The sequence below is a fragment of the Pristis pectinata genome, chromosome 35 (genome assembly GCF_009764475.1).
Source record: "Pristis pectinata isolate sPriPec2 chromosome 35, sPriPec2.1.pri, whole genome shotgun sequence".
NCBI classification, from domain to species: Eukaryota; Metazoa; Chordata; class Chondrichthyes; order Rhinopristiformes; family Pristidae; genus Pristis; species Pristis pectinata.
The window spans coordinates 14,881,872-14,897,065 of record NC_067439.1 but is presented as its reverse complement, the minus strand read 5'-3'; the positions used below and the strand labels follow the sequence as shown (position 1 = coordinate 14,897,065).

General features: G+C 45.1%; 1 protein-coding gene across 8 annotated transcripts in view; it reads right to left on the bottom strand.

The window, feature by feature from the left end:
• Window positions 1–15,194, bottom strand: part of LOC127586347 (homeobox protein Meis1-like) — a 278,364-nt gene that overhangs the window by 189,664 nt on the left and 73,506 nt on the right. For 4 of the 8 annotated variants that reach the window (XM_052044217.1, XM_052044216.1, XM_052044222.1 and 1 more), the window contains exon 2: window positions 1,616–1,833. In XM_052044217.1, coding sequence (XP_051900177.1) covers window positions 1,616–1,833 — 218 coding nt within the window. Of the gene's footprint in view, window positions 1–1,615; window positions 1,834–3,027; window positions 4,022–15,194 lie in introns of those variants that run through there. The other 4 variants (XM_052044219.1, XM_052044220.1, XM_052044218.1 and 1 more) reach the window with 4 other exon arrangements.

The following is a 15,194-nucleotide window of genomic DNA, read 5'->3' as shown; positions in this document are numbered from 1 at the left end:
GGCGACGATTTTGTTTAAAATGTAGAAGGTGGAGAAATGTGAGAAAGTCACAGTGCCTCATCTCACAACTCCACTGAGTTTCGTACAAAGCACAAATAAACCTCCTCGAGGATTATTAGATTGAGAACCAGCGGCGGACGAGTGTTTAATTGCTGCATGGTTTAAAGTTCAGTGAAACAGAATGAGGTTTGGGGTGGTTTTGATCCAGTTTCCCGGCTCCTTCGCCTTACTCAGCGACTGTAGCCCGACTCCCTCCTGCTCCTGATCCAACTCCGCAGCTGTTGGGAAAGAGATTTTGCTGCGTCTGGCGAAATGGGCAAACGGGGCTGAACTTTAAACGGCTCTGGCGAAGTCTCCCTCACTCAGCCCCCACCCCAGTACTGGTTACTTGGGACTTACACTTAGCTAGCTCCTATTTTTGAACAACCCCTCTCAGCCCAGACATTACACACTTATCCTAGTGTATATGAAACATTTGGCCCAATTCTGATCGTGGTTTGCTTTTGGGGGGAGAATATATTGACGCCGCTTGTTGTTAATACAGTAAATGGCATCATCAAAGTGACCTCAGTTTTAATTTAACGGCGTCGTTAAGGCAGGTCGAACAGTTATATTTTTTTTCTGAAAAACACAGTTAAAATAAAAGCATTTTTTGTACCGATCAGAGAGACGGGGACTGGGGATCTGCATTAGAAGTGAGTGTTCTCATTTGTAAACTGTTCCACCCGTCCCCTCTCTGCCCCAGCGGCCGCTGAATCCCACCTCGTGAAAGGGAGCAAATTGGGAGAATTCTAACCTCAAAGTAGAATTGAAAGGCGAAAAAATAAATTCAGCTGCTCGCCTTCCAAAAGAGAGGAGACCATGGGTGTTGCTCAGCTCGACTGATGTGCCGAGATGTACTGAACTGTTACAATTCCCAGCGTTGGGGGCAACTGTCAGATATGTGTAGAGATGCACTGTCTAATATTTGACCAGGTTCTGGTGCAGCGTTGGGGAATTAGGGCAGTTCACATACCCCTCTCCCTCGGCCTCCACCAGGACCCCACTTTAACTTGGAAAAAGATCGGGATCTCCACCCCCCCCCCCCCCACCCCCCGACGGGAGAAACCCCCGTGGGGAAAGCGAGGGCAGGATGTGGCGGCAGTGAGACACACGGGTTCCTAAATACCCCTCAAACCAAAGTATAAATTATTAGCTCCACCAGCGCCCCTCCGCCCCAGCACAATCTCCAAATAACCCCCCAGTATTCTGCTTTTCCCTCTCATTGCCAGCCTCGTTGTTGCAGACTTTCTGGGTCTTATAATAACTTGGACTTTGCCTTTTACTGTTGCTTTTTCTTTCCCAAGCCTCCAAGGGAATTTCTCCCGCCTTATTCCTGCAACCTCTTCTTTCTCCTCGACCGCTCGCTCCACACATTCTCCCCACCACTTCGTCCCAACCCTGGTTTAACAAACCCTCCCCGTGTATTTTTTTCTCTGGCTCCCCACTTCAACGACCTCTCCCGTTACAGTCCCTTGTCTCCTTCCTGTAATCATTGCTTCTTCGTTCAAACAGTTTTTAATCAGCTCCGTTTTCACCTCTTTTTTTAATCTCCACAAACCTTTGAGTCCCTTACCCGTATATTGCATCCTTTTCCCTCTTGAGTGTGTCGTTGATACTGTTGCCGAGGCTTGAGGGCAGCGTTGCCCGGTGAGCGGTGCCCGACGGCGGGTAGTGTTGTGCATGGATCCCGGGGCCATGACCCAGATGATGTGCCAGATTGCGGGATGCGTGTGTGTCTCCATAACTGGGCATGGACACCCCGTCCATCCCATAGTGGGACAGTTCATCGTACTGCAAGGAAGGGAGAAAGAATTATAATAGTTCAAGCATAAGACACAGCGGATTTCAGATTCATTTTAAATTCTCCAAAACACAGTCAACATTTGAACCACCCTTCTCTAAAATAAACACACATCGAAAGTCCAGCAAAACATATAACTGTTACAAGATACACACTCTATCCCCACAAACACACAAACACACACTTCAGATCATCGAACCACATACAGTGAAAAAACATACAATTCACCACGAACCCACAGGCATAAAATTAACACTCTCTTCCCTCACACTCATCTTGAACCAGATTTTGGGCATCCCGGGAACTTCAGCGACCCAGAGCCCACACTTGGAGGGCTGGGTCCGCTCAAAAACAAAACCTGGGGCCGTCAGTCCTCTCTGGTGTCCCACACACCCCTTGGAAAAAAAAACCAGCACCGGTTTGTTTTCAGACACCTTTTCTGTAAAATCAAGCGTATATTCATTTCCCCTGAACGCGTTCAAAATGACCAAAAACACAATCCAACATTGCCAAAACAAACAAACAATTACCCTAAACATGGGGCTTAAATCACCATAAACAGGCTATTAAGTTAAAGTACCATTAAGTCGATGTTGTAAAATAGAAGGCAAGGCACTCCCGGATCACCCTTACAGTAGATAGGAACAGTTATATTGCTGGGATATATATAAAATGTATACAATATAAATATATAAATAAATTTATTTTTAAAAATAGACTGTGAATTTATCTCCCAAAATAGCAACAAGAAACAGGGATTTTAATGAAGTATATTCGCACTTCCCGAAATTTAGCAGATTGCAGAGTCTCGCTTTGTAGAATCGTGCAGTGTTAGCAATCTATAAAAAAATACTTTCAAAAAATATGCATCACACTAAAGGTTTATAAAAAAAAGATTTAAAATAACCCGGGCAGTCTGCGAGCCACGAAATGATTACAAACAAACGCACACTGAGTAAAAAGCCAGACAATTATACAAGCACTGACCGTCTTAACATTTCTCTACAAACAAGAAAGCTGTGTCTAGGTTTTTTTTAAAAAAAAAGACAGAGAAATAGTAACACGCGTCCAGAACCACAATCGCAACGGGCCTTCCTGCCTCCTCACGCCGGCGAGCGGGACTGTGCGAGCGGCTAGGGTGATCAGGATCGGCCGGGAGAGCGGGCTGTCGTTCCTATACCTACCCTTTGTGCCATTAGCCAGCGTGCTTAAGCTAGTCTTGGATTTTTTCACCCTTTATTGTAACCCACAGCCGTTGTATTCTGCTAGATGACAATCTTCGATGTAGATTACAAGCTTATTTCCCAGGATTTTCAGGATGATTGTTATATTTTTCTCTTGTTTATATAAATATATATATATTTAGTAGGGATTTTTTTGAATAAAACATAGACAAGAGGGGAGATCCCAAATATGCTACAGCGATTCGAGGCGGAGGACGGGCCGTCAGTAAAAGCATGGAGATGTGAATGTTGCCGGATCCCGGAGCTTCTGCGCGGCCCGGCTGTCCATCACCAGCGGTGCTGTCACTTTCCAGATGAATAATGATCTAACCCCTGAGAGGGAGGGAGAGGGAGGGTGGGAGAGAGAGAGAGAGAGAGAGAGGGAGAGAGAGAGAGAGAGAGAGACAGGGAGGGTGGAGAGAGGGTGGGTGGGGGTTAGAGAAGCTACAAGAGGAGCCCCTTCTACACCTTTTAATCAGGTCAGCGAGGAAGCTAAAAGGCTTTCGCCACAAACAGATGGACACTTCTCTCTCTCTCTCTCTCCCTCTCTCCCTCTCTCTCTCTCTTCCTCTCCCCCCTCTCTCTCTCCCTCCCTCCCTCTCTCTCACTCCCTCTCTCTCTCTCTCTCTCTACCAGAATCAGGCGCTTTCCATCCAAGCGATTCAACGACCGAGTCCCCGGCGCGCTCTAAGTCTCCCTTCCATCAGCTTTCTCACAATCAGCGCCACAATAGCAACCGGCCCTCCCCCAGTGCTGCTTCGTTGAACTGCTTGGATGCTTTCGGAAGTCGGAGGGTGGAGACAGGGGTTGGGAGAGGGTGCAGCCCGAGGTTTGGGCTTCTTTGCCCCGCTCCGGTAGACTGTATTTTCCCCCAAATGCTCCCTCTTTCTCTCTCTCCCTCTCTCTCTCTCTCTCTCTCTCTCTCTCTCGATGAGGATTGCAGCTTCAAGCAATGAGCGCACCCGGAAATATACGCGTCGGTAACTCCCTGGTCTCACACTCGCAGCCCCAGATACCAAGGGAGCAGGAATCTTTGAATGGCTGTTTCTATCAGGCGGAATAATCTGTATTCATTTCCCAAACACCACCGCAGGTTAACCCTTGCGGCAGGGCAGCGCCGCTTCCCAGTACACACATGCACTCTCTTTGACCAGAGATATAACTAACAGCGCTCATATCCAGTTTCACGGTATTCCTGGTTCCCGGCGTTCAGGAAGGGGGCAGACAGAGGAGAGCCGCCTCCCGTCCAGTTTCTTGAGCGGGCTGGTGCTGACTTCTGAAATGCAGACTGTCCTGGGGAGGGAGGTGGAGTGGGGAAGGGGAAGCCCTTCTCTGTTTCTGACGCTCTTGTTAATTCATAGCGACCAGACAGTCTTTCTCCCTCTGTGTGGTTGATGTCACTTTCTGATCAGACTTCAACATATTGCAGGAATGATCTTCGTAGCAGTTTAAAACGCCAAGTCTATTTTTTTCTTGTTTTGTTTAAAACTGCAGTTACATTAAGATAGACCCAACAACAGCAAAGTGCATTTAGATAGCACCTCGTTCTTGCTTATGACTTGAGCAAGAATAACAAATTGCAATTCAGAAGTCATTGCATGGTCTCCCTTGGTCTTCTATCAAGAATACCTCCAGCCAGTGTGTGATTCATTGTTTAACCTGAGTACCCAGCACAGGCAGATGAGGGTTTGATTAGCTGTTTGAGGCACTAAGTGGTCACAGTTCCCAGGTCTTCTTTGGAGCTGGGTCGCAACCACCCATGTCCTTCCAAGTAAGTCCGGCAAGGGACCCTTGCTGTTGAATCTTGAATCAATTCGTAGTTTGGGACCATATTTTTTTACCGGGGCTTTATTCCATTCCATTGACTCCCCAAGGTTTCGACCTGAAATGTTGACAATTCCTTCCCTCCCCCACACCCCACAGATGCTGCTCGACCCGCTGAGTTCCTCCAACAGCATTTGCAGTCTCTGGTGTCTTGGCTTTACTCCATTCTTGGTTCCTGGTGAAGCTGGTGAGCAGCTGACAGGATCCTTGAAGCCACATCTCGCACCTTCATTGCACTCAAACGTGCCACAGTCTGGCACTGATCCACAGATGGGGAAACTAGGTGAGGTGGGCAAGAGCATCCAAAGAGTATCCCAATGGAGGAGAGAAAGGAAGAGGGGGTGACAGAGAGGGTTAGGAATCTAGAGCACAACCTAATCTAGACCTCCCACACTCTTGCTAAGTGTACATGATGGAAAAAAAATTGAAAAGAAATTTAATTATATGAAGAGAAAACCCCCAAATCAAAAAAAAACATATAATAATAGACAAAATCAAACCAAAAACTTCAAAACAAAAAAAAACTGGACTGGTATTTCTTTGATTAAAAAAAACATTATTATGTCGTCAGCTCCGCTCCTCTGTATTCAAAGATTATTGAAGGGGATTCGAAAAAGGTCTGCTCATATCGTATGGAAATATTGAATAAATGGACTCCAAACTTCCTCAAATTTAAGCGAAGGATCAACAGTACAATTCCCGATTTTTTCTAAGTTTAAACATGTTACAGTTTGAGAAAACCATTGAAATGTAGTAGGGGGTATAGGGTCCTTCCAAGATGAAGGGTCTCAACCCAAAATGTCGACTATTCCTTCACCCGTTCAGATGCTGCCTGAACCACTGAGTTCCTCCAGCAGTTTGTTTTTTGCTTTAGATTCCAGCATCTGCAGTCTCTTGTGTCTCCTTAGGTTTCTCGTTGTTTCCTAATGTCACACCCTTGAAGTGTTCAGGCTGTACTTAGTGTTAGCAAAGAGCTGCAAGAAAGATGGCAAGACTTGGTCTAAATAGCTGCTTCAACAACCTCATTGTTCTGCTGCAGTTGCTAATTAGCACAGCAAACTCCCAGAAACAGGGAGATGATGATTGGATACTCTGATGATATTTGAGGGATGCATTGGCCAGGACAACTTTGTAACTCTACTTCAAATAAGGCCATGGGATCTTCCACACTCACCAAGGGGGATAAATGAATCAGAATCAGATTGATTATCACTGACTTAGATGACGTGAAATTTCTGGTTTTGTGGCAGCAGTACAGCGCAAAGATATAAAATTACCATAAATTACAAAAATAAATAAATAGTGCAAAAAGAAAGGAATAACGAGGCAGTGATCGTGGCTTCATGGACCATTCAGAAATCTGATGGCGGAGGGGAAGAAGCTGTCCTGAATCATTGAGTGTGGGTGTTTGGGCTCCTGTACCTCCTTCCCTGATGGTAGTAACAAGATGTCCCAGACAGTGAGATCCTTAGTAATGGATGCCGCCTTCTTGACATACCGCCTCTTGAAGATGTCCTCGATGGTGGGGAGGGTTGTGCCCGTGACTGAGCTGGCTGAGTCTACAACCCTCTGCAGCTTCTTGCGATCCTGCACATTGGAGCCTCCTGCACATTGGAGGCTCGGTGATGCAACCAGTCAGAATGCTCTCCGTCATACATCTATAGAAATTTGCCAGGGTCTTTGGTGACATGAGTCTCCTCGAACCCCTAACGGGTAAATGGGGACTCATTAAAATCAGCACCTCCAACAGTGCCGCATTCCCTCCTTCAGCACAGAAGTGCCATCCCAGACTCTGTGGTAAAGCCTCGGAGAGCCCTACTCATTCACTAGCTTGGACTCATTTGCAAACATCCAATCACTTCATATCTGAAGGGGCCCCACCCGCTTGTGAAATTATCCCGTAAGTCCCCAAAACCTCAGAAGTAGAAGGAAAAATTGCCAGTATATTAATGACAACCTTTACAGACAAGAGGCTTAATGACTCTGACTATGAACAGCTTATAGGTTCAAGCTCTTTCTTCAAAGCCATGGGTCCACAATACAAGCTGATACTCCAGTACAGGACTGAGGGCATGCAGAACTGTCAGAAGTGCTGCCTTTCTGGATGAGGAGTTAATCTATCAACTGGAGATTAAAAATAGCTCATAGTGGCTTTCGAAGTCAAGCAGGAAGGTTTTCCTTATATCCTTGGCAACATCTATCGATTTTCAATTACTGAATTAGCTGAAGATGTTGAGGTACCTGAGATTCACTGGGGCACTGATGCAGGGATCCAGTGGAGAGGGTGAATAGTGAGGTCACAAGAACTTCAAAATAATAAAAAATCATTAAGTGAGAAATCTCTGAGGGAACCAACATTAGAGTAGATGGTGTGTGGCAGACTAGAGGCTATAATAAGATGGGCATTGCTGTGGAATGGCTGCTCTGTCGTTAGCACAGGTTACGTCAATTGAAAAGAAAGGTCTGAGGTGGAGAAGCAGCCTGAGTGATTGAACAAAGTTATTTCCGTGATAAGAAGTGAGGTAACAGAAGTTGGGCAAGCAACATGGACTTCCAGTAGAAGTAGAAAAGGATTTAAGACTGCTGTGGGAATTGTGCGTTGGCTGTCTGTAAGGAGGCAGAGTGCACTAATGTGGAGATTAGACAAGCATGTAGTAAAGGCAGTGGGGTTTACAGAGGAATTTTTTATTTCCATAATAAAGAAGCAGAACATGCTGGAAACCCTCAGCAAGTCAGGCAGCGTCAGAAGAAAGAGAAACAGTTAACATTTCAGGTCAAAGACTCTTTATGATTTCAATTTTTCCTACCATATGGGTTGGGACAAGCAACGGAGATTGTGCCAGAAAGGGAGAAATATCATGGAATGTGTTCAGCATAGTTTTCTGAAATAATATTTCTCAGAACTATATTGGCTAGCCAATTAGGTAAGAGCTAGATTTACATAACAGCCTCTGGTTTATGAATATTTATCAAAGAGTGAGCATAATATGAGTGATTTCAGCAGTGTATTTGAAAGGGGGGAAAGTGAAATGCCTACCGAGGTTCTCAGTTTTTACAGAGCTGAGTCCAATGATGAGGCAAAGACTCTTCACTGTAAACTGGGCCAATGGGGTTAATCAGTTGATAACTGGGAGGTGTTCAAAATAGAATTTGATATAATGCAGAAACAGTTTGTATCCTTAAGATCAACTTAGCGAAAATACTTAAAGATAAGGAACAACATAAAAAGCATATAAATGTACAAAAGTAACTCCGATTTGCTGAATGGAAATAGACGTTAAGTACGGCAGAGGATGATAAAGAAGCAATAAAATGGGGAGTAAAATGGGGTAAAACTTCAACAAAAAAGGGGAGTAAAACTTCCAGGGATATCTCAATGAACATTTTTTTTACAATTATACTTGAAAATGAGTAAGTTCTGAGGTAATCTGGGCCATTTGAAAGCAGATTCATCATATTCAATTAACGAAAATATGGTGGACATATTAGAGACACAGGATCATACAGCACAGAAACAGGCCCTTCGGCCCAACTCATCCATGCTGACCAAGGTTCGCATCTAAACAAGTCCAATTGGCCACCTTTGGCCCATCTCCCTCTTACGTATTCCTATCTGTCTACCTGTCCAAGTGCCCAAGTATTGAATTACTTTATGTTGGTGCAATAGACAAAAAACAATAGCATCCATATGTCCCAGCCAAGGTAAAAGGAGTGACAACGAGAGACCACAAGAGAGCAGGAGCAGACCACTCAGCCCCTCAAGCCTGCCCTGCCACTCAATGTGATCTTGGCTGATTCTCCCCAGATCTCAACTCCTCTCCACATTTCCAAATAGTTATCAATTCCTCGATCTTTCAAAATGTTTTCCACCTCCTTTATAAATACCTCCAGTGTCCCAGCCTCCACATTCCTCCAGGGTATAGAATTCCAGAAATTCGCCACTATTTTCCAGAATAAATTCCTATGCACTTCAGTTTAAGTCAGGAATTCAAGGATGGGAATTACCGAAATTAACGTATGCAAAATTATACTAGTGCAGGGAAGAATGCCAGTCAAATTTGTCAAATCTGCGGGACAAAATGATTCCATCCTAGGATTTAAAGGAAGCAGGTGTCCAACTATGATCTTCCAACATTTTCCTCTTGGAGAACCATTCCTTTGGATTGGAAAATTACTCGTATCATTCTGGCTTTTATGGAAGTTGAGGGAAACCAGTGAATTTCATTCAACAGAAGTGGAAAAGTTATTCAAGTCTTTGATTAAAAAAATGAATGACTCATTACTTTACAGTGTTCATTTCATTTGGCATAGATTTGTAAAGCAGAGGCCAGGAAGTGCTCCACTGTCAGAGATGCTCTCTTTCAGACAACACCTGCTCTCTAGGGTGGGTGTAACAGACCCCATAACAATATCTCAGGGAAGACCAGTGGAGCTTTCCCTGTTGCACAGGACAACACTTACCCCTTAAGTGTTATTACACCACTGCTTGCCGAGATGAAAAGTGGTAAATAAATGCAAGATCATGACCTTTCTTTATACTTCAGTTCTTGCTCTACATTACACTGCCCCGTCCTTCCCTAACCTTGTGGCTCCTTTATCAGACACTCCTACATTTTGCCCAAGGCCCTCCCATCATAGAATTACATAACATTCCATGGAACGAACCGCAGAGAAGCAGGGCCTTCAGCCTGGGGTCTGGGTTGGTCTTTATGCACCACACAATCTCCTCACACCACGGCAGCATTGGCTTCAATTCCCATCTTCCTTGGCTGTGGCTGGCTTCCCTTAAAGTGAATGCTATTCTACCCAAACTGCGTGGTGGCAAGTTCCACGCTCTAATGCAGGGTCCTGATGCAGGGTTTCGACTCGAAATGTCGATAGTTCCTTTACCCTCCACAGATGCTACTCGTCCCGTTGAGTTCCTCCAGCAGATTGTTTGTTACTCCCTGCTCTAACTGTTTGGTCAGAAACTTTTCCCCATTGGATATACACACAAATATATGTGTAAGGCCCAGTTCTGCATGGTCAAAAATGGGAATGTTTCTCTGCATCTACCCTAACAAGCCCTTCCAAATTTCGCTGACCTATATCAGGTCAACTGTAGTTGTTGTTTTCCGCAGAAAATAGCTCCAGTCCGCTCAGTCTTTCAGCCCCTCATTCCGAGTATTGTCCTCACCGACCCCATGCACGGAGTCCACCACTGGGCACCGACAGGCTGCCCCTTAGCCGAGAGCTCTCCAGTGAGTTCACAGCCCACGCCCACTCCAGCCAGGATCACTGCCTCCAGTAGAGATCGTTAAATGCTGGTAAATGAGCTTGGATCATTTTCAAAAAGACATTCCCCATCTCACAAGTCCCTGAGACACCTGAAATTGACTGCTAGGCATAATGAGATGTGCTTTCACATCTGGAAGCAGTACATAAAGAGTTGCATGATCCCTAGCACAAATGACATCATCCTGTACTTAACTCCGCTGCAGACAAATATTCGCATCTGGCCACCATCCCCCGACGTTAGGGATGAGATCATGAGCCCAATGGTAGCCCCGTGTCTGCTGCTCTGATATCTGACCTGGTCAAGTCAAAGGCATGGTCATCACACTCACCAAAGCTCTGGGCCCGAACGCCCAGCCAGCCAATCAGAGGCTAGTATTTCACCTAAGCCTTCCTCCCTTAAATGGACTGATTGAACTGGTCAAACAGTTAAGGAAGATGAAGTAATGTTGATGACACTTAATGGTGGAGAGGAAGATAAGGACTTGTGACTGAAGAGAGGTAACATGTCAAGATGTCTACAGGGCCTTCAAAGATATGGAAATGTGAGCAAAATGTGGTGGTACATAACATTTAGAAACATAGAAAAACTACAGCACAATTCAGGCCCTTCGGCCCACAAAGCTGGGCTGAGCATGTCCCTACCCTAGAAATTACTAGGCTTACCCATAGCCCTCTATTTTTCTCAGCTCCATGTACCTATCTAACAGTCTCTTAAAAGACCCTATCGTATCTGCCTCCACCACCGTTGCCGGCAGCCCATTCCACGCACATTATTGTATTTGATAAAACAATAAGTTGTTCCATAATATTTAGAAGTTAAAAGGAGGAAGACAAGATGTCACAATAATCACAGGTCAGTGTGAAGGTATTTAAAAGTAATTAATGATGCGTCTATGGAACTAAAGGTGAGACACTTCAAGCTAATTAAAAGTAACTGAGGGTAAGTAGCCACAAGGAAGGAAATGCAAAGGAGTGTGGAGGTAATAACTGATTGAGGTGTGTGCCCGCTGGCAGACCTTCTGACTGACCATCACGCTCCCATCACTCACTGACCAGACCAATTCCTCGTCTCTCACCAGTTGAAGGATCCTTGACTTTGGTGGAGGGAACACAAGAAAGAATCTGAAATCAAATTTGTCAAGGTGAGTCGAACCAGTCGAGTGCTGTGAAGGTATGTCGAAACATGTAAGCAGTGATGTGTATAAAGGAGCATAATATTTTTAAAGTATCACAGGAGATGTAGACTACATTATTGAGGTGTTAGGTGATATTGTGTAATGGAAAATAAACTGTGCAATAATTGGTTCAAAGGTTTGTCAGGTACTGGATGTAATGAAATGACAACAGAAAAACAAATGTTTACATTTCTATAATCCTTTCAGTCATTTTCAGGGAATCCCAAGGTACGTTACTGTCAATGAAATACTGTTGAAGTGTTGTCATTGTTGTAACGTAGGGAAAGCAGCTGCAGCTCTATACATCTTATTTAGCACAATATTGCATCCAAATGGCGGCATCTTGCATAATGGACTGCACTTCTCGCTGCTTCGGTAAAGCAGCCAGCATAATCAAAGACCCCGGACATTCTCATTTCTCCCCCCGCCTCCTCCCATCGAGCAGAAGATACGAAAGCCTGAAAGCACATACCACCAGGCTCAAGGACAGCTTCTGTCCAGCTGTTATAAATGTATCAAACAGTTCCCTAAGGTGGAATCCTGACCTCACAATCCACCTTGTCAATGGCCTTGCACCTTATTGTCTGCCTGCACTGCACTTTCTCTGTAGCTGTGATTTTATTCTGTATTCTGTTATTGCTTTTCCCTTATACTACCTCAATGCACTGTTGTAATGAAATGATCTGTCTGGATGGCATGCAAAACAAAGTTTTGCACTGTACCTCGGTACATGTGACAATAAAAAAACACTTTACCAGTGTTATTCCCCTTGGCACTGTATTGAAAAATGAAGATCTGGGGATGATTGGACTACAACTAAGAGTTTGAATAAGCGAAATTCATGTCTCCACATTCTTCATCTGTACTCCAGGTAAACTCATCCTTCAATCATTTCTGCTTACAGGTGTTACATCAGTCTGTTCCACTAACTCACACTGTTAGTTCTCTGCACTCTGGTCCAATTGCCCCCCCCCAGATCTTCAATGCAGCTTCAGCGAAGAGTCACATGGTCTTAGTCCCTGTGCTTAGCATCTCAGATCAGCAGGTTCTGAGTTCAAATCTCTCTCTTTAGGAAGGTGAGCAGTTAATGTACCTGACATTCCAATACTGTGCCAAGGAGAATCATGGTGTCTAAGGTGCTACCTTTTGGATGAGATACTGCACTAAATTTAGCAATTTATCCAATTTTCTATGCAATACTTTATCATCAATTAACATCCTCAATGAAAAATAAACATATGTAAATGGCAATCTCACTCCTGAACATCAATAGCCCAAAGTTTACTCCAAGTGAAGGAGAGGCTGGGAAACTCCACAAGGTGCAACAGAAATAAAACCTGTTCTTTGTTCTGTACTTCCTTTCCTTGAAAAATTAATTTTAAAACATTGTTCATGTTCAAGGTCGGATTGGATATTGGCCACCCAGTTAATATTTTCCTGGCACCACACATTTTCTCTTTAATCTGCTCTTTGAAAAGGTTTTCAGAGAGCAGAAACAGTGTGAGTAGTATGGTTATGCATTTACAGTATGTGCATGTTTATTTGTATATGTACATACATGTGTGCATGTATATGTGCATGTACGTATGCATGTGTGTGTAACTATGTGTAAGTATGTGCATATGCAATTGAATGACAATGTGTGTGTGCACGTGCATGCATATGTGTGAGGGAATGTATAGTTCATGCATGCCTGCGTGTAAGTGTCCGTGTGTGTGCATATGTGAGTACGTATGTGTGCATATGCATGTATGTGTCGATATCTGTGAATAAGCATGTACATGAATGTGTGTGGGTGCACCTGTATGTGTGTGTGAGTGTATGTATCAGTAAGCGTGTGTGATTGTGTATGAGTGAGCATGTGTGTGCAAGTGAGCATGTGTGAGTGTGTGAGAGTGTGTGTGTATGTGTGAGAGAGTGTGTGTGTGAGAGAGTGCATGTGGGAGTGCGTGTGTGAGAGAGTGTGTGTGTGAAAGAGTGTGTGTGAGAGAGTGTGCACGTGTGAGAGTTTGTGTATGTGAGAGAGCATGTATGTGTGAGAGAGTGTGGGAGAGAGTGTGTGTGAGCGGGTATGTGCGTGAGAGAGAGTGTGTGTGCGAGAATGTGTGTATGAGAGCATGTGTGTGTGAGGGAGTGTGTGTGTGTGAGTGTGTGTGTGAGAGAGAGTGTACGTGTGTGAGCAAGTGTGGTGTGTGTGGGCTCATGTATGTACATTTGCATGTGCGTGAGAGTGTGAGTGACTGAGCATGCTTATGAGTGAGCATGTGTTTGAGTGTATCTGTGTTGGGGTGTGTGTACGCGCTGGTGTACATGTGTGTGCACATGTGCGTGCTGGTGTGTGTGTGTGCACGTGCTGGTGTTTGTGTGCATGTTGTGTGTATGTGTGCATGTGTGCACACATGTGTGACTGTGTGCATGTGTGCTGGTGTGCGTGTGCGCGTGTTTGTGTGTGTTTGTGTGTGTTTGTGTGTGTGTGCTGGTATGTGCATGTGCATGTTTGCATGTGTGTGTGCATATGTGTTTGCGTGTGTGTATGTACTAGTGTGCTTGTGTACTGGTGTGTGTGTGTAGCTACCATCAGCCTAACACTGCTGAATGGAACCAATCCCCGGTGACTGGAGGTCAATGCGCTGCAGTATCTGACAGTGACCTTGACCATTCTGGTACAACTCTGGGCTCAACGGCTCGAGCTTGAAAGAAGAGACAGCTGGACGGACCACCAAGAAAGCAAGCTCGCCTTTGAAGCTCCACGGAGACTTCCCTCCCAAGGCTGGTAACACGAGTATCGTTAACGTGGAGGTCCAAAGACACACGGCAGTTCATGGCAGCTGAACAGTTGCCATGGAAATTTGCAAATGGTGATCCTGGCACGGAGCCAATCGGCATTGCTTAGCAACCCTCGAAGGAGCTGTCAACATTTTTTATTATTCATTTTTTGGGATCTGGGTGTTGTTGGCAGGCCAGCATTTATTGTCCATCCCTAATTGCCCTTGAGAAGGCAGTTGTGAGCTGTCTTTTTCAACTGCAGCAGTCCGGCTGGTGAAGGTGTTCCCACAGCACTGTTGGGGAGCGAGTTCCGGGATTTAGACCTGGCAGTGATGAAGGAATGGTGATTTACTTCCATTTCGGAAGGGTATGTGACTGAGAGGGGAACCTCTGTGGGCTGGTGTTCCCTCGTGCCCTTGTCCTAGTCGGCGCCTGAGTTAGCAGATCCGGAGGGTGCGGACAGAAAAGCCCAAGCAAGTCACGGCAGGGCATTTTGTTGATGGTAAACACTGTAGCCAGAGTGCAGCGGTGGTAGAGAGAATGAACGTGGTGGATGGAATTCAAATCAAGCCAGGCTGCTTTATCCCAGAACTTCTTCGATGTTGTCAGAGCTGCATTCATGCAGACAAGAGAGGACCATTTCACCACACTGCTGACTTGTGTTGCTGATGGTGGAAAGCACGATCTACCTCCCGGTATAGCTCCACACTGGAGGCAACTAAGGGATCTCCGTCACATTCAGAACAACTTGTCACGGAAGCTGTTCAGACTGAGCCCCCGGGTTTACCTTGCTCATTTAGGTCCTGATTATTACCTGAAACATTGATGATTTCTTTCCTCCCACAGATGCTGCCCGACCCACTGAGTTCCTCCAGCAGATTGTTTGTTGCTCCAGATTTCAGCATCTGGTGTCTCCTCTGTGTGTCCTTCACAACCTGTTATCTGCATTTCATGAAGCCCCCAGCAGACTTAACAAAGAGCACAAAATAACACTTGTCCAGTCAAAGTTCCTGTTGATACTGACCGGTGCTGAGTTTAAGGTGGGTAAACTACCCCTTGCTAAGTCATATTCCTTCCCCAGGTGTG